The 18912-nt window shown below is 37.4% G+C and overlaps 1 protein-coding gene across 1 annotated transcript in view; it reads right to left on the reverse strand.

The window, feature by feature from the left end:
- LOC129417649 (protein Daple) overlaps nucleotides 1-18912 on the reverse strand; it is a 92669-nt gene that overhangs the window by 48154 nt on the left and 25603 nt on the right. The window contains exons 4-10 of the mRNA XM_073869583.1: nucleotides 14000-14069; nucleotides 3056-3114; nucleotides 2334-2417; nucleotides 2108-2248; nucleotides 1199-1386; nucleotides 590-671; nucleotides 338-496 (exon numbers count right to left, since the gene is read on the reverse strand). Coding sequence (XP_073725684.1) covers nucleotides 338-496; nucleotides 590-671; nucleotides 1199-1386; nucleotides 2108-2248; nucleotides 2334-2417; nucleotides 3056-3114; nucleotides 14000-14069 — 783 coding nt within the window. The remainder of the gene's footprint in view (nucleotides 1-337; nucleotides 497-589; nucleotides 672-1198; nucleotides 1387-2107; nucleotides 2249-2333; nucleotides 2418-3055; nucleotides 3115-13999; nucleotides 14070-18912) is intronic.

Below are 18912 nucleotides of genomic sequence, written 5' to 3' on the forward strand. Positions count from 1 at the left end.
ATCTGCATTTTGGTTCTGCAAAAAAGTCCTCCGATGATGTAATATGACGATTTTTGCATCATCGGAGGACTTTTTTGCAGAACCAAAATGCAGATATCTCTCCTCTCAGGGGGAAATGATGGAGGGAAACATGGTCATTCAGTAATACTGCCGGGTTTCTACAGATACAAAGCTGAATGCTAAATCGGTGAAGTATCCCTTTAAAAGGTATCCAATCCCTGCTTGTCTGATTAAAGCACCACGTGGCTGATTCATTATTTATGTATTTTCCATACAACGACAGCCATCTGGATCTGTTTTTACAGTTTATTATAGATACAGGTACTGGAAGGGTTACCTCTATACGGGTCTTGTAGAAGTGCACGTCATTTAGCCTCTCTTTACACCGACCCAGTTCAGTTTCTAATCGATCGACTTTCCCAGCACGCTCCCTCAAAGCATCAAACTCGTCGCGGTACGCCCGTACTGAACGTGCCTCTGCCAACAACTGCATGTTCTGTTGCACACAAATTCAATCGATGAAGCTTCGGTAAACTATTCCGATGTTTGAATGGTAAAATAAACCATACTGTAGGAAGTGGTGTGATACTTCCTGCTTGAGTTTCTGAATCTCTGCATCAAAACGCTCGATCTCGTTCTTGGCATCTATCAGCTGTTCGGTCTTTTCCTCTCTGTAGAGCACACACAAAAAAATAAACTACTAAGCATAGACATAAGCTTCACTGAGCATGTGGTATGGTAAGGTCACAAGAGATGCCTCTATAATAAACCTAATAGTGAGCGGCTTAGCTAGACAAAGGTTTTAGGTACCATAAGCATACTACCCACACAAAGGCTGTTTCCAAGTATTAGGTTTCCTTATAAGATGATTCTTGCACGGCAACATTTATTGATCAGGCAATCCCAAAATGCACTGGTGTAAGTCAAAATTTGCATCCAATATGGCGTACATAGTCAAGGGCCAATTATTTAACCCATTACTGGTATGTGTGTACTAATTTGTTCTTAGACTAGACTGTAGGATTGTTAATAAGGTGCTAATATCTGTCTCTATTCAAATCAACAGAGAGAAAACTGGGTAAGGAAACCTGAGAAGTAAGCAAATCTATAATTTGGAACAAAGCCCTTAAAATTCAGCAGGTTGCATACTAACAAGGCAAAACCATATAGGATAACCATATTAAACTTTCACACTCACAGTTCTTGGCGTGAGCGACGCAGTTTGGCCTTTGTTTCGGCCAGCTCCACGGCTAAATGCTGCCGATCTTCTTTGGACAGGAGGGTAACGGGAGACAGGGAGTTGTGTTCAGGGCTGGGGAAGCCCAGGAGATTGGAAGGCTGCTGGGATTGGAGATAGTCCCTTTCCTGCGTCAGCTCTAGGACCACCTGAGGACACATGACAGACCTGTACAACATCTACAGAGTTCCTATACCTTAGTTAACTTCAAATTCAAGGACCTTTCAAGGAATTTCCAGGTCCAATACCCTCAAATTCAAGGACTAAATGTGGGGACACATTTTATGTGAGAGTTTTGTTACAGTTTACTTTCGAGGGAACTCGCACTGCGTCACTGCGGTGATGTGTATTCAAACTTAACCAATGGTGAGGCTTAAAGACAAAGACAGGGTGACGCGGGAGCCAGGAAGTATATCGCTATCTGAAATATTGCCAAAAACGGCTTTACGGGGCACAGGAGTATGGCAAGGGAGACGCAGCGTCTCGTTCCCTTCTCAGGAAACAGCAGTTACATACGTAACCTGAGATGTTTTCATGTGTCAAACACAACTAATGCAAAAAAGCATTTTGGTATGAATCAACATTCACATACAGAAGATATAAGCATTTAAAGTGAACAGTTTAGCACGTATGCTTAAAAAGTCTAGAATTTTTCTGATATTATCCTACACTATACAGAAAATAATATGGATTTTTTTCCAGAAAACTTTTTGCATAAAATAGATTCAAACACTTTCAATGACCTGTATCTATGAATGTATATTTTAAAAAATGTCCCAGGGCCTTGAATTTTTCCCCCAGATTCACAAACTTTTCCCATGGGAACCCTGCATCTAATCACTGACGAACGAAGACTTGACAAGTTCTTACCTCGGCAGACTCGTCTCGCTCATCTATGAGTTTGCGTAAGTGAAAGGCCATGGTGCGAGACAGAGGGTCTAGCTGCTCGATGGCCATTTCTTCTACTTCCAGCCACTGAAGGTCCAAAACATTTTCTTGATTGTGGGTGACCTTTAACCAAACGTAGATAGATAATGAACCACAGAAACGGCATGTGAGAAAAGTTACTGGTATAAACTGGATTTAGGGAATCTACCTCTTGAATATGGGTCACTATGGCAGCCTGTGTCTCAATGTCCAACAGTTTGATCTTCTCAATGATTTCTTCTTTGCGCTCACACTGTTGAGAAAGAAAGAGGAAGGAAAGAAGAATAGAAAGGGAATTATAAGGATAAAAATATTACATAAAAAACAATAACATGCTTGTGTTTATATAAAAGCAGTGAGTCTGGCATGACGATTAGCCAAATGAAACACTGGCATGAATGCACAGGATACTATAAAATGGGATAAAGGGCAATACATATGACTTGTGACTGTAAAACTGTGTTGGGATGGTATGTTGCAGGATTAGACAAGCTCTGAAAGACTCTAGAAAGAAAGCAAATCAGCAGGCAAATGTTATGCCGGTAACGTTAGGGCCCTAAATCAAGGTGAGCTGTTTATTATCTATTCACAAAACAGGAAAAACCAGTCACGGCAGCACTGATGGAGAAAAAGTGGGGAAAATGATCTTTGCTCAGCCAATCCAAACAGGCAGGAGAGGAACAATCCTCAGGAAAAGGTGGAGACAGAAAAACATCTAAACCAACAAGCAAATCTTTTACAATCATCAGATTTTCTGTGATGTGTCTGAATGGTTTTCTCATTGTGCAGTATAATGTTGGTTTTACGCTGGAAAAGCAGAGACATGCCCAGACAGGGTGATGTGAAAGATCTTCCTGTTATAAGTGTCAGAATGTGACAAGGGCAGTTTACCTGTACAGCACAGCCCAATATGAGCAACAGCAGTCTCTTCAGCTCCTCCATACTTTTACCTGAGAGACAGAAACAGTCATGAGTTATCTGTTATAAAGAAACATGAAACGCAAACATTTTAACTAAAAAAAAAAAGAAATGGATGCCAAGAACATATTCAAAAAGGGAGCTAAGCAATAGCTATTATTAAATATTTTTTTAAACACACCTATACATTTATCAAGGCAACCACTCAAAGTACTTTAAATACTACAATTTACCATGGTTTTTCATTCCTTAAGAACTCATTATAGTTGTGCGTATGTCCTACGGCGTAGCCGCGGCGGCGTAGGTTCCGTGTCGGTTAACATTTATACTTTTGGGTCGTCATCCGTGTCGACGTGCAAATACACGCACAGACTGCTGGTAGGCAGTATCCACGCATGTAACCTCAGTAGCAGCGCGGCCATCAATGAAGAAGCAGCTTGGCAAGTTAATCCACAAATGAAGAAGAAACAGTAGCTTGTTGTGTATGATTTAAGAAGACCAGCAATGATGGAAGTAAACAGCGACTTTTGTTGCAGTTTGAGTTAAGTCACTCCTCAACTTGGCCCATCTTTGTTTTCACTGTCGCAAACGGTAATACCTATGACACAGTTTTTTTTAGCTGACGGGAGGGGTTCTGGTGGACCAATCACAGCGCTTGTGGTGCGCGTAGAACTGATGTGTTGTTAAAAATTTTGCGAGGTGCACATCAGGCTACGCAAGGCTACGGATAACCTACGGCATAGAGCTTACGCACAACTATAAATTGGGCTTTAAGCTGCGTGCATTCCACCAGCGACTAGCAATGGAAGAGCGGCACAATCTCATTTATTTAATGGAAGCTTGGCGACTTTGACAACGTGAGCGACAGTCGTGGCTCACGACCGAGGAAGTGGAAGTGGTCGTTTTCAGCTACACAACAAATAAAAGTTGAGAAAAGTTTTACTTTATGCCAATGATTGCCAATGGGAGTAAAACAGAGGAGCTCACATCATCCATCTCTTGTTAGTTACTGAGAGGACGGTTACTCATTTGTTCATAATTGAATAGTTGCAAATCCCTCTAAGTGCGTCTGACATATTTTCTTGTAAATTAGCTTTTTTTATCAGATTCTTAATGGATTCTTCCAACAAACTGGTATTTCTGAATGTCCTAATGTTGGGATTAACAGATTTGAAGTGAAAGTATTTGATGAGAATAAAGGTTTCTGTATATTATTTGCTGCGTCTAATTTTGTAGTGTCTTTTTTTTTATAAAGTAAAATTTGACTTTTATTCCTTGAGGTGTAAAATACAGTAATTTCAATTTTACTTTGCAATTAAACTGTTGATGTGTTTCTATTGCCGTGACGTCATAATGATGGTAGTACGAGATGGATAGGACACCACTAAAGGCCAAGGTGTGAAATGCACGGACCGCCACTGCATTTGAATAATATAAATAATAAATAATTAAATCTAATTTTTGATGGAGCTGGCGCTTTACAGCTTTTGCATCCGAGCTCCATAGTTGGAGACAACCTGAAATAGGAACGTCTCCTAATGACCTAATGGAAAGAGATGGGCGACACACAGCAACAAGTCGCTTGCAGTGTGCATGCAGCATTACGGTTTATGGGGTATTTATGGAAAACTTTTGCTATCATGCTACATTTCTTCAGAAGTCATCCTGTAGTAAAACATCACAGTTAAATGGTAAGTGTCATCACCGAACTGAAAAAAACTATATCATGCAATTCAAAACTGTTTTACGAGCTGGCTATTTCGTATTAATTTAAATGTTCTCATTCGTACATTTTAGTACGATTAGCTTTTGCTTCAGTTAAAGGTAGGGCTTTATTATTGCTTTTTATTATAATAGAGGGTATGCACATGACGTCATGTCGGCGAAAGGGACTGCGGTTACGCCCAGTGAGTGGCAAAAAACAGAGCGGCAGCATTTCAGTACAGCGTGACATCGGCGAAAACACGGTAAATACGCGTCGAAATGGGAAAAATATTTGTATTTTATCCGTGTTTTTCTGTGGAAAACATACATTCCAAAGCATATTATCATAATTTTTACTCTATTACATTTCACAAATAATAAGTTTTTGTTTTACATTTAATATTTAAGTACATTAACATATTTTTACTCAACCTACTAAAGCACAGATGCTTTGAAAATATAACTAATGTAACTACGTATTGTTCACCTCTGCTATCAAGTCCAATTAAATTCAATTTAAGCTGATAATAGTCAGTTTTACTGACATTTTCGAAGCACCCGCTATGAAAACCAGCCATTTTTTTGAACGTTTGCCACTCAACAGGGCGAGTTCTGGCGTGGTAACGTGGAAAAGTGACGTCAATGCATACACTCTATAATATTACTTCTTTGTAGGATTCACATTAGCCAACTCATACATTACTAAATTCCCAGGGGATAAGACTGGAAATGAACCGTCTTCCCTAGCTGTTTACTTGCTTAAAACCTTTCATTATTTTAAAACAAAGTACTTAAGTCATAAAACATCTGGTCTGATATGAAGATATTTTCTTTTTTTAACAATTATATGTACAAAAACTGACATACAATTAGAAAGAAGCATCCTGTTTTATGATCAAATAGTATATTATAAAGATTAAACTCAAAGTTTAAAATTAAAGTGTAATTCTACACTGTAAAAAGTCATTCTGCAGGCTTGTAGATTTTATGAAATTGAATATGTAAACTTTATTTAATAAAATTAATTTCATGTAGTTTGTTATTATTTTTGTGTTAAAATTCTTTAAAAATGACTGGAATAAAAACAACTTATTGTTTTTGTGAAGGATTTAGCTATTCTTATTGTGTATCTGCGCATGTAGCGAATACTGAATAAATCCAACGTAATATTAATCAGCTGTTTTAAATCAAAAACCATTCCGGGTTGTATTGCAGGTCGTGAGCGCTGAGCAGACGGATTTAGGAAATATTTCTGTTATTGTGCCAACATTCAAAGTTTTGAAAGCATTTCAGTCGAGAATGTATGTTTTTTAAACAAGAATCTGCAGTAGGTTCATAAAGATATCGCCTATTTAAACATTTCCTTCAAGTTTTGTGGCGATGGGAGCTCCAGATAATCAGCCGGCGCTCCGCGCGTAAATATACCGGTCAACGTCGCCTCACCTCGGCCACTCTCTGAAAATCTCCGCTGGCTGTGACGTCAGTGTAGTGTTTAAACTGTGGATAAAATTCATTTCGGGTAAATTTAACGGGCAATCTTTAGTCTTATAAGTCTATAAGCAGGGTTTCTTTGTATAATTTGTTTGTATTTTGTAAATATTAATTACAATAAGGATTAATATGAACTGGGTTTGTACGTAACTTCAGCTTTAGGACCCAGGAGGTCGCATATCTAGGATGCATTCGTCGATTCACATGCTGCGATTGGTGGTCCAGATGCAACTCATTTTGAGTGACAGAAAAACTGACCAATCATACTGTTCCTCTGAATGGGTGGGTTCTCTTATCACTAACTCTCATAGATATGTATCATGTATGTATCTATTATGACAAATTCTGCTCGCTCGCTCGCTTGGTTCGTGTTATAAAAATAAATGTGACTTTACTGCGGTCTTTTTCGGTTTATTTAGTTTTGTGTTAACTATATCCACACAGTATTCGAATAAATTGGTAATATAAACTATTCTTCGCTGTAAATTAATTGTGTGCTCAATTGCGACGCCCTGTGTTGAATTTTCCCGCGAGTACAGTATCATTACTGAGGGGAAATATAACATTATTCATTTAATTCCACAAAAGGTGAGTAAGATATTAAATGTATAAGTTGTCTTTTTAAAATGTTTAAGCTTTCTACATAATGTAAATGAAGGCATGTACTGCAGTTTCCTGCAGACAACGTGAAACATTGCTGAGGGAGAACTTTATTCACGACAAAAGGTGAGGAATATTATTAAATGAATATATTGTACATATTATATTGTGTATATAGTGTATGTGTGTGTATATATACACATGTGAGTAACTTGGCTAACAAATAAATATGTGACTGTCGTGTGACAGAAAAAAATGTAGGGAAAAGATTTGCCCTAATTATAAATATAGATTATATATCTTTTCAAACATTTTTTGATATTATTTGTAATTCCAATGAGAATTTTTTTAATCAGTTTTCAATATTATTGCACATTTCAAACATACCTAATAAGCCACAAACTCAGATGAACTCCATTGCACATATCTTCCAGTTTTCTTTAAAACATTTTAATATACAAGTTTAATGTGTGGATTATTTCAATATTAAAGCTGTATACATTTATAAAGGTTTTAAGACATATTTGCTGTTTAATGTTGCAGGATAAAGATGCGGGACTTGAGCAGCTTGTGATGGCTGTAATTGTAAAGAATGGATCTTCTAGGAGTGGAAGCCCAAAGGATGCTGGAATTGTTATTGAGGCCTTAAAGGTGTTCACAGGGCATGCTTTATCCTTGGATCTATGCATTGAATCTCCAGTATCCCAGGCATCTTTTCAGGTGTTTCAGAAACTTTTCTTGGAGCTGGATTCTTCAAAGTTTATGAACTGATTACAGTACAGTAAGTCTAAACTGCTGTCTGATTTTCTGGGTGTGAATCAATGTAACAGAACACAAACATGGAACCTTTCGTCGGGAAATGTGGACGGTTTTCTTTAAAGACTGTAAAATACTTTTTGAATTGTACACTGTTACAAATACATCATTAAAATGAGATGCTTTCCTGTTCTTTTGACTGCAATAAAATAAGAATTGATTCATCTTTGTCTGTCATTCTGAAATCAGATATAATACTCATTACTAATAAAAATATTAATGGATGATGTTAAATTAAAATAGTATAATTGAATAGAATTTATTGTATAGTGCTAGGTCTTTGTCCTGTATACCCAATATTTTGTTTAAATTTAAATTAATTTCTAATTGCAAATTGCAGATTACCTTTTTGAATGGGTTACTATTAAGGAGTTTATGTAGTGATTCTAACACAATTTTTATTTGTGGAATTTAATTAATGATATTGCTTGTAATCTGTTGCCACACTTTTATTGAGTAGATATGGCATAATATTTTTTATTGTATAGTGCTAGATCTTTGTCTAGTATACACAATATTTTTGTTTAAATTTTAATAAAAATTTTAATTGCAAATTGCAGTTTGGCTTTTTGAATATGTAAATATTAAGGAGTTTATAGAGTAAATCTAAATCAATTTTGATTTGTTGAATGTAATTAATGATATTGCTTGTAATCTGTTGCCACAATTTTATTGAGTAGATGGGGCGTATTATTTTTTACAGTGTATAAAAATTAATTTATAAATGAAAATCACAAAAATGAAAACCACAAAAAACCTTGTGTTTTTGGTAGGTTCATGTATGTCTGTGTTGTTGAGTGTGTTTGTGTCTGACAGTCTTAGACTAATAAATACTCTGGAGAGAATGAGGTGGGTGTGGGGTGCCATCACCATGGTGACCATTTGTTGCCCAACGCTACCCCATCTGATCGTACCCCATTAAACAGAAAGAGAAGAAGCATCTCTATGGGGAAATGACTCTATTGTCCATTGACTGAAGCTTAACGGAAAAAACACAACCATCAAAATAAATAATAGAATAAATGTAAATATATAGATATAAAAAGGTAAAAATATGTAAATACATAATGTAAAAATAATAATGTAAAAATAATTTCACATTAAGAATATTTTTAGACACTTTTATCCAAAAAGTGCTTTTCATTTCAGTTACAAGAATGACACACATAAGGCCTCTATAATATAGAGGTATGGACATCTATAAAACAAACAGTCAGCGTCTCCCTAAAACCTTCTTTCCTTGCAGCATTTCATGATAAACAATGAGCCAATTGTTGTACAAATGCAAAGTGGTTAGCTCCAATACTGGCTCAATGAGCAAAAACATTTTTTTAAATGTTTTGATAACCTACTGTACATTACAGGCAGAAAATAGCACAATAACAATGGCTATTTCTGTATATGCAAACCACTACATAGCATCCTGTACTAGGCAGGAAGTATCAGACAACAGATCAGGATCACCTTTCATAACAAAATAGGTTTCGTCTTCATTTATTCAAAATACCATACTGTGCTAGATAATAAGGGTCCCATATTATGACAACAAGTTGAATGTCAGACCTTCTGTTAAAACAGTGTCAAGTTTACTGCTAAATAACACAATTATATTTTGAATAGCTCAATGTACTCATATGTACTTTATGTTTATGTGACAAGTACTTGTGTATTAAGTGGATTAATCAGCCCATCATTATTGTAAAATATACCCCTATGGGTGACACAAGTACCTTTTGGATTGCATTTAAAGGTATAGTTCACCCAAAAATGAAAAATCTGTCATCATTTACTCACTTTCACTTTGTTACAAACCTGCATAAATGTATTTGTTCTGATAAACACGAAGGAAGACATTTTGAGAAATGTTTGTAACTGAACCAATTATGAGCCCCAGTCACTTCTAAATTAGGAAAAAATCATACTATGGATGTTAATGGGGCTCATAAATGGTTTGATTAAAAACATTCCTCAAAATAGCATCCTTTTTGTTCATCAGATCAAAGAAATGTATGTGGGTTTGTAACAACATAAGAGTGCGTAAATGATGACAGAAGTTAAATTTTTGGGTGAACTGTCCCTTTAAAGGGACACTGCAATTTTTTGGAAAATATGTTCATTTTCCAGCACCCCTAGATATAAACATTTGAGTTTTACCGTGTTGGAATCCATTTAGCCGATCTCCGGGTCTGGCAGTACCATTTTTAGCATAGCTTAGCATAATCCATTGACTCTGATTAGGCCATTAGCATCACACTCAAAATTACCAAAGAGTTATGATACTTTTCCTATTTAAAACTTTACTCTTCTGTAGTTACATCATGTAATAAGACTGACGGAAAATTAATAGTTGCAATTTTCTTGGCCAATATGGCTAGGAACTATACTCTCATTCTGGCGTAATAATCAAAGACTTTGCTGCTGTACCATGGCTGCAGAAGGCGCAAGTATTAAAAGTTACCAAGGGGACTACTTTCGGGCAATGCATAATATCATTGCATCTCCTGCAGCCATCATACCATCACACGATGTAACTACTAGAGATGAGCCGGATACTCGGCTGAAACGAGTATCCGGTACGGATAAAGCACTTCTGCCGAGTACGAGTATTATACGAGTAATACGAGTCAATATCTGTGCTCGGATTAAATGAAAATCATCATTGGGTAGCTGATTGTGTCAGCGTTCTGTGATAGGCTAGTAGTAACAGCGCCGCACCTCCCCTACACAAATACAGATGTATTGTGTTGCTGTGAGTCCCGCAGCTCCGCTCTGCTCATTCACACACAGAAAAGCTCTCTGTCTCTCTCCCTCAGTCACTCGGGTTCGCGGTTCTTTTCCGTTAAAGTTTAGGGTTTCTTCAGCTTTTTACTTCGGGTTGTAACGTTCAAATACGTACTAACCAGCAGAGTTCTGGTAAACGTGGGTTCGTTCAGACGTGAATGCGACGCGCATCGCGTCTCTGCCTGTCGGAGATTTTTTTTTCTTTTTTTAAACCTTCAGCTGGGAGCTGTCTGTGTCCCGCTCTGCACACTCACACACAGAACAGCTTTCTGTCTCTCTCCCTCAGTCTCTCGGGTTCACGGTTCTTTTCCATTAATGTTTAGGGTTTCTTCAGCTTTTTACTTCGGGTTGTAACGTTAATACATACTAACCAGCAGAGTTCTGGTAAACGTGGGTTCGTTCCAGGCCCGGGGTGGGTAATCGGGAGAACCGGGAGAATTCCCGGTGGGCCGCTTCACTTTTGGGCCGGTCGAGTTTTTTTTTTTTTTTACATTTGTCACGTTAGTGAGTCTATCTTCTCTTAAATGACACTTCACACGTTTCGCATTGACACTGCAGCGCGCAGCCTCTGCATGGGTTGTACCATGTGAGGGAGTTTCCCCCTCCCCTCCCATAGAGTTGGTTCGGTCCATATCACGTCCAAGAAAACTTTTCTCCGGTAGGCTGGGCCGGTGCTACGGTAACAATACGCGTCTGAGAGGAGGAGGGCGTAAAAAACAGGTTGAAGAAAAAATCCATTGGAGGATGATGCTGCCAAATGTGCCAAACTTACAGATTATTTTCAAGAGGACAACAACAGGTAACTTAAAGAGAAATAAGCCTAGTAATGATTAGCATTAGCAACGTAATTATTCGGCTAATACCGTTTTCAAACTATTTACAAGCCAACTTTTTTTTTGTTACAATATTAGCCTTTTGTGTATACATGGCGATTCATAGACTTTGCAAATATTATGCAAGCAGCTTCTGAGCAGTAGATAAGCCAGTTCCCAGCTGAAAATGAGGATGCCATGAGTAAACAATATGAATTAAAGTTATTTAACCCTCAGGTTGTGTTCAGAACCCTATAACACCTTTTGTGTTCCCAGTCAAAAATGACCAGCCGAAAAAAAGCTTATAAATCACTTGTTATGCTATATGGATTCAATATTTTTGTCAAATTGTTTTCTTTTTTAATTAGAACTGGGTTTTATATTTCTATTTGCATCTGATTAATCATAGCCCTCATAGCATTAGCAATGCTTATAATTTATCAACCTTTTCTTGTGGAATAGACTCCAAAAAGGGCTGGATTATTTTTGACCCATAATGGGTAAATATTGGACAGAACACGCTGCAAGGTTAAAATTGACCCAATGCTGGGTGGTTTTAACCCAACTGTTGGGTTATTATAATCCATGGTTGCATAACAACAGTCCAACATTGGGTTATTTTTAACCCAGCATGTGTTCTGTCCAATATTTACCCATTATGGGTAAAAAATAACCCAGCCTTTTTTAGAGTGTAGAGGAATATTTTTGTTAACTTCTCATCTTAAGTGAAATATTATTTAACTTTTACCTTATTTGTTTAACCATGATATTAATAGAAACTATAGTAAGAGCTGGACTGTTGCTTTATTTATCAAATTTGAAAAAAGTGCTAATTTGGAATAACACTATGGAAAAAGTGGGCCGGTCTTGGGCCTGAAACTCCCGGGCTGAAAAGTAGCCCCACTCCGGCCCTGGTTCGTTCAGACGTGAATGCAACTCGCATCGCGTCTCTGTCTGTCGGAGAATTTTTTTCTTTTTTAAACCTTCAGCTGTCTCTAACCAGTAATCAGACACTGAGTGTCTGCCACGTATTTGCTGTATTTCATACAAAAATAAAGGTATTAAGCTATAATATAAATATTACAAATGAATTTAAGCTACTCTCTCTCTCTCTCTCTTGTCAGTTTTTTCTCTCTGACAATTTTTTGCTGTATTTCATAAAAAATAAAGGTAGTAAGTTAAAGTTAGTGTTATAAATATTACAAATTAATTAAGCTACACACACTCCCTCTCTCTTCCTCTCTCTGCCAGTCATCTAAGTTTTTTCGTTTTAACCATCAGCTGGCTTTAACCAGTTTTTTTTACTCTGACACTTTTTGCTGTATTTCATAAAATATAAAGGTAGTAGTGGTATAAATAATAAATAATATTACAAATTAAGCTACACACACAAACAAACACTCTCTCTCTCCCTCTTATGATCAGTGATACAGAAATATAACAATTTCTGATCAACCCATATATTAATTGCATGCTTAAAATAACATACCAGTTAAAGCCCCGCCCATTGCAAGACAAACCCCGCCTACTTCCGGGTTAGGCCACACCCACTTCGAGTACAGATACAGATAATTCATATGGTTTACAGATACAGATACAGATACAGATAATGCTGTACTCGCCCATCCCTAGTAACTACAGAAGAGTAAAGTTTTAAATAGGAAAAATATCGAAACTCTTTGGTAATTTTTGAGCATGATGCTAATGGTCTAATCAGATTCAATGGATTATGCTAAGCTATGCTAAAAGTGGTACCGTCAGACCCGGAGATCGGTTGAATGGATTTCAAAACTGTAAAAATCAAATGTTTAACTCTAGGGGAGCTGGAAAATGTCCCTTTAAGGTAGGGGTGGGGAACCCTGGTCCTGGAGGGCCACTGTACTGCAGAGTTTGCTTCCAACCCTAATTAAACACACCTGAAAAATCTTGAAAGTCTTCAGGATCACTTGGAAATGAAATGCAGGTGTGTTTAATTAGGGTTGGAAGTAAACTCTGCAGGACAGTGGCCCTCCAGGACCCAGGGTTCCCCACTCCTGCTTTAAGGCCTGATCACTTAGTCAGATATTATAACCAGTTGATTGTACATTATTTAGTTCATCTAACACCCAAATCTGGCAACTAGTTGCAACAGTAAAATAATAACACAAATTAGTCCCTACACCTCATCCAACATCTCCCTCATCCAACATCTCAACAGCAAGTTATAAACCTAAAACCCCCACAGTCTACTTTATCACAGATATATACTCTGCTCTACCCTACATACTCTGTCAACAGCAGGATCCACAACCATCACTTAGCCTGGGTTTGGTCCCAAAAAGCTTCCTCTGCTGTTTCTGTCTTCCTCAACCATTACAAGGTCCACAACGTGTGTTTCCTTCCCCAGAGAGCCAGACCCTGCCCACACTCCCCATATCAGCGGGTGTTTCTGAAGGCTGGGCTGTGTGTGAGGTGATGAATGAAGACGATTGTTTAAAGGCACGTAGTGTACTATGTGTTCTGCTTTGGAGTATGTAGGAAGGTTGAAGTATGCAATTAATAGTGACTATTAGAGAAGATGGAATAAAAAGGAAAGTATAGGGAGTGGGAGAGTAACTTTTTACCTTTTTGTTCAACATGGATAAAGTGATTAAAAATATACCATACATTTATTCCTCCCTCCTAACTTTTAGTAAGCAAATTATATTGACAATGTGAGAATATTAGGCAGTACCTGATAAAGGGTCTTTGGCGATGGTCAGAACATTGGGCAGGTTCATGAGGATGAGTTGTTGAAGATGCTCCTGAGAAAAGAAAAAACACATGGTTATTGTAAATAGGTAGACATAGAAACTTATAATGGCAATGCATTTAGCTTAATAAGCAACAGTAGCTGCGTTTCCATTGCAGATTTGCGCAAAACTTCAGCGTTATTTTCTAAATGTCGACAAAAGACTATTTTGAAATAATGGCGTTTCCAATAATCGATCATATGCGACTGAAACATAGTTTTTCCTCTCACGATAAGTCATTCCAAACACCACGTCAATGTTGGCTATTTTAAGCCATTATTTTTATCGAAGGAGACGTAGGAGTGTTATCCAAACATTAAATGCCAAGAAAAGCACATTACACTTGGGAGGGGCAACGTATGAGGTGTTTCTTTTTTAGGTATGAGTGTTATCCAAACAACATTTGACAAGGAAAGCCTCTTATACTTTGTAGAAAAACCTGTATGATGTTTTTCTGGGAGGTTTTAGTTCATACCACGTCATCTTCAATAATGTTTATGTGATTAAATACATCAGTTAACCTAAAAATGCAAATAAACGGTTTCTATTGCAGTTTTGCAAAATACACATTTTCCGAATTGCCTAAAAACCAAGTATTTTGCGATGTATTGGAGATTTTGTGAAATTGACGTGCTTCCATTGACTGTATTTTTAATTTACAATGTCAATTTGAATGGTAATGGAAACGCAGCTAGTGAGTGGTGTCAAGCAGGGTAATTAAGGCTGGTGGCCAGTCGGGGAGATTAATATTTGGGGCAAGAACCTAAAACGGGGTCAGCTGTAACGTGGGAACAGGAAACTCCAACCTACAAACAGACAAGCAGGAATTCTAAGTGGAAATGGGAAGCATTAAAAGCCAAATATTAGACATGTCTTGGGTGGGGACCACTACATTCCAGCAAACTTGCAATTAATGAGCTGGGCCAGTGTTTCTCAAGCTCTTGCATATATACTGGGAACCACCACAGTCCAATTAGTAGGGTTCTCTTCCATCAACACCAAACAAAACTTAATTTAGTAATCTTCTACCATAAACGTCTTTCTGTTGAAGAGAACTAACTAGTTTGTAGTCACTATGCTGGGCAGTTACAAGCCTATGCAAAAAATAAAGAAAAAATCAATAAGAGGCATCCTGCAGTGAAGGGGTGAATGTATAGATATGCAAAAGTTCACGTGTTTATGATCATGCCCACGTGCTTATGAACTAAACTTCTGGCACAATGGCCTCCAAGGCAACAAAGCTTAGCAAAGTAAACAAAAGACAAGACCAAACAGGTTCAGTTGACCAAAGCGCTTCATTCCAAAACACATATAGATAAGAGCTCTGAAATCAGCAGCAGAATAACATACCCAAGCTATAGTTTCTGTGTAAGTGACATTACAGTGCTCTACCAGCTAACTTGACAGATCAATAATTAATGAACCTTTCCTACATCCCGTGTCACTCAAGTTATGAAGGTCAAAAAATGGAAAAAAAAAATCCTTCCACTGCAAGCACTGAAGTTTTAACAACTGAGACGATGCTTTAGGCAGATGTGTGAATACACTCTCTCACCCGGGTACATGGCCATACAGCTAATGAAAAAGCGTGCTGTCCCCTATGACATCATCAAACCAGAACCCATGCTGAGAACTTCATCTCATTTTTTAAAAGAAGTGACTCCCAGGGGAGGTCTTTTTATTCAGAGAGCCACAGAGAGAGGTCTCTCATCCAGTATAAAGGAGCCGTCCCAGCTGAGGCCGGGCAAGGCCACGCTGCCTTTGTCAAAACAGAAGCCTGCTAGCAGTCCTCTCTTTATAGTCTTTCTCGAACACGCTCATTCACAAACACTGAGAATTCTTCAAGAGCACAAACAAAAAAGTAAGATACCCAAGCCTTTGTTGATTCACAAGTAATCGAATGCCGTATCAGCACAGAAATTTTGTATCAGTGCATCCCTAATAATAATAGGCTAGGAATAACGTACAAGCCCCTATACTAGTCCCTAAGCCTGCCTTGATTTTAATATGCACATTCATTTTTTTTTAGGAACCTGCTACCTCTCTAGTGTATTTTTTTATGAATTATTTGGTTTTGTGTATGAAATTGGGCCTTCATTCCCTTAAACCTAACATTGGCATCAAACCTAACCCTAAAATCCGATTGGCTCCATTGAGGAAATTCATCCATAAAACACGTTGTCCTCAGCAAAATCAGTCTTGCCAGTTATTGAATGCCTTTGTAAGACACTGATTATAGTTTTAAAGATGTATGATCCACTATTATGGTGCTTTTTGTCCTTCATGTTTACTGCTATACACTTCATGCAAGACATACCTTTTATCCACATGAATAATCTTGTTTTCCTGCATTTTCAGGAGCACTCACATAAGACTACTTTTGATGCACAAGGGAACTTAGGCACAGCACCGCAAGACGAATAAAAGTGTTTTTTGACTGACAGGCAGTCTGATGGGTATAATTATATAAATGTGCATGTTTCAACCTGAGACATGGGAAAAAATCTCTTTACGCTGTTTGATTCGACAGCTGCAGTGTGATGGGGCGTGTTGTAGTGTGTCACGTTATGCATAAATACCTCATTCTTTAATTGCCACTTAACCTGATCATGTTGAGTTTCGCTAAATTCAAGCAGGCTAATTACTAGATTTGAGCCATATGCAAGATGAGGAGGTTTTCATGTCAGCGCTGGTGTCACGTTTCTACTAACAGATGAGGATGGAAGACGGATCAGTTAACGCTTCTCACCTGGCAGAGGAAATTTAAGGTGCTTGAACATTTTGTCGACTGTATGAACTATTGCAAGCACGCATAACAAAAGAGGGAAATTTTGTAGTTGAAATATTGCAAACAGAGAAGATGTATAATAATTATAATAATGTGAAAATCTGACCTGGGGGCGTGCATTTGCACAATAACAGTAAATTACCTGCCTAAAGGACACACACAAGGTAAATTATTGATGGCCATGTATCTATATCAGTATGCTATTGAGGAATAACCTCATATTCCCTTGCAAAGGCTCTTGGAAAAGATACTCACCTAATAAACTTTTATACAAAAAAATATCGTGGTAGGTGCAGTGTGAAAACCGGGCAGTGCGTGTTATAGCAAACTTCATTTTAAAAGCAGGATAACCCTCATACTTGGTTACACCCCAGAAACATCCACTAAAATGATGGCTTGGCATATTATATGCATTTATTAAGTGATGATTTGATGCAAGTTGGAAAGTTTCATAGAAATATTCCTGAGCTCATTTCCTCTGTTGCTGTGGAACAATGCCTGAACTGTAAAGTAGGACATTAGCGCCTGTGCTGTTGCTCTGATTTTCAGACCTTTGGCTCTGAGGCTGTTTTTATTGAAGTGGACACTGGTATCTGCCCATCCCCTGCTAGGTTCAACATTACAGGACAGTGTGGTCAATGTATGCACTGCAAATGTATATTGTCCCTGTATCTGCTTGGTAAGTAACTGTGTGATATGCAGGATAGTCAGTAAGTGAATATCACAAAATCAAATTCTTTCAAAAAATCCCTCTATCACTTTGACTTTTAGTGACTGGCTGACAGTATAATAAACTATAAACTAGGGATGCACAGAAAGGACAATTCTTGGCGGAATAAAATAAAAAAAATTTTGAAGGCCGAAATACAGAACAAACAAATTTTTCATTATTTTGCCAATTTTTTCACCATTGCACAACTTCCATGTTTAAAATGATTTGGATTTCAATTTCCAGTAAATATTTGGAGTGATGATAGAGAGTCAAAGCAAACTGATTGGACATGAGCTTTTCACAACGGAGGCTCAACTTCAATAACTTGAGTTCAGATAAACAGAATCTGAGTAACAGGAACAATCTGTGCTATTATGTTTCATTGTAAGACTGTAGAAATCGCAAATACAAGAAAGAGGAAACCCAATAACGTGTACCCAAGAACTTCACATGAGAAACCGGAGAATACGTTTTTAAACAACAAACAATACAACAATACAAAAGTAACAGTTTACCTCAACTGTTTGCACACTAAAAGCCTTTCCACTAGAGAAGCATGAACAATTACTTTATGTTCCAAAACATGATTCTCACCATGTGAACAGAACACTGATAAGCAAAATATTGCAAACACTAACTGGAAGTCAAGATGTACAGTACTGTGCAAAAGTCTTAGGCCACCACCACCAGACTTGTTGTTTTAGAAGTATTAATTTCCATTCATATTTATTATCTGTTTTATTAAAATACAAACAGAGATACAGGAAATCTGTAAAAAAAAAATTATTTCAGGACTAAATGTCTTTTTTAGGCATCGTCTGTGTTTAGTGTGACCTCTCTTGGCACTAAACACATCTTGAGCGTTTTTGAGTGGAATGAAGTAAACAGAATAATTTCTTTAAAATTAGAAATTAGGATTTAATTTTATTAAAGTCTTATACACATTTCCTGTATTTTCTGGATGTATTCTATTAAAGAGATTGAGAAACAATTATATATGATCACTATAACATTGCAAAAACAACAAATCTAATTCTGACATGGTGGCCTTAGACTTCTGCACAGTACTGTATATGAAGAGACACTTATATTTCATTCAAACACCACCAATGATGTTTAAATCAGAGGAAGATACAGACAGGATAAATACCTATAGCCTATATGAGAGATGAAGCTCTAGATATTATAAATATGACAGGTGCTATGATGTGATGATCATGAAGTCTGTTTTAAGGTCTTGACACCCTTTACTTTCTAGTAGACCTTAACATTTGCGTCTCTTTCTCGTCTTTCCGATCAAATATGTTTGTACTATAAGCAAATGGCGCGTCAAACTACATCGCTCCCGCAACGCA

This window comes from Misgurnus anguillicaudatus, chromosome 7 (assembly GCF_027580225.2).
Source record: "Misgurnus anguillicaudatus chromosome 7, ASM2758022v2, whole genome shotgun sequence".
NCBI lineage: Eukaryota > Metazoa > Chordata > Actinopteri > Cypriniformes > Cobitidae > Misgurnus > Misgurnus anguillicaudatus.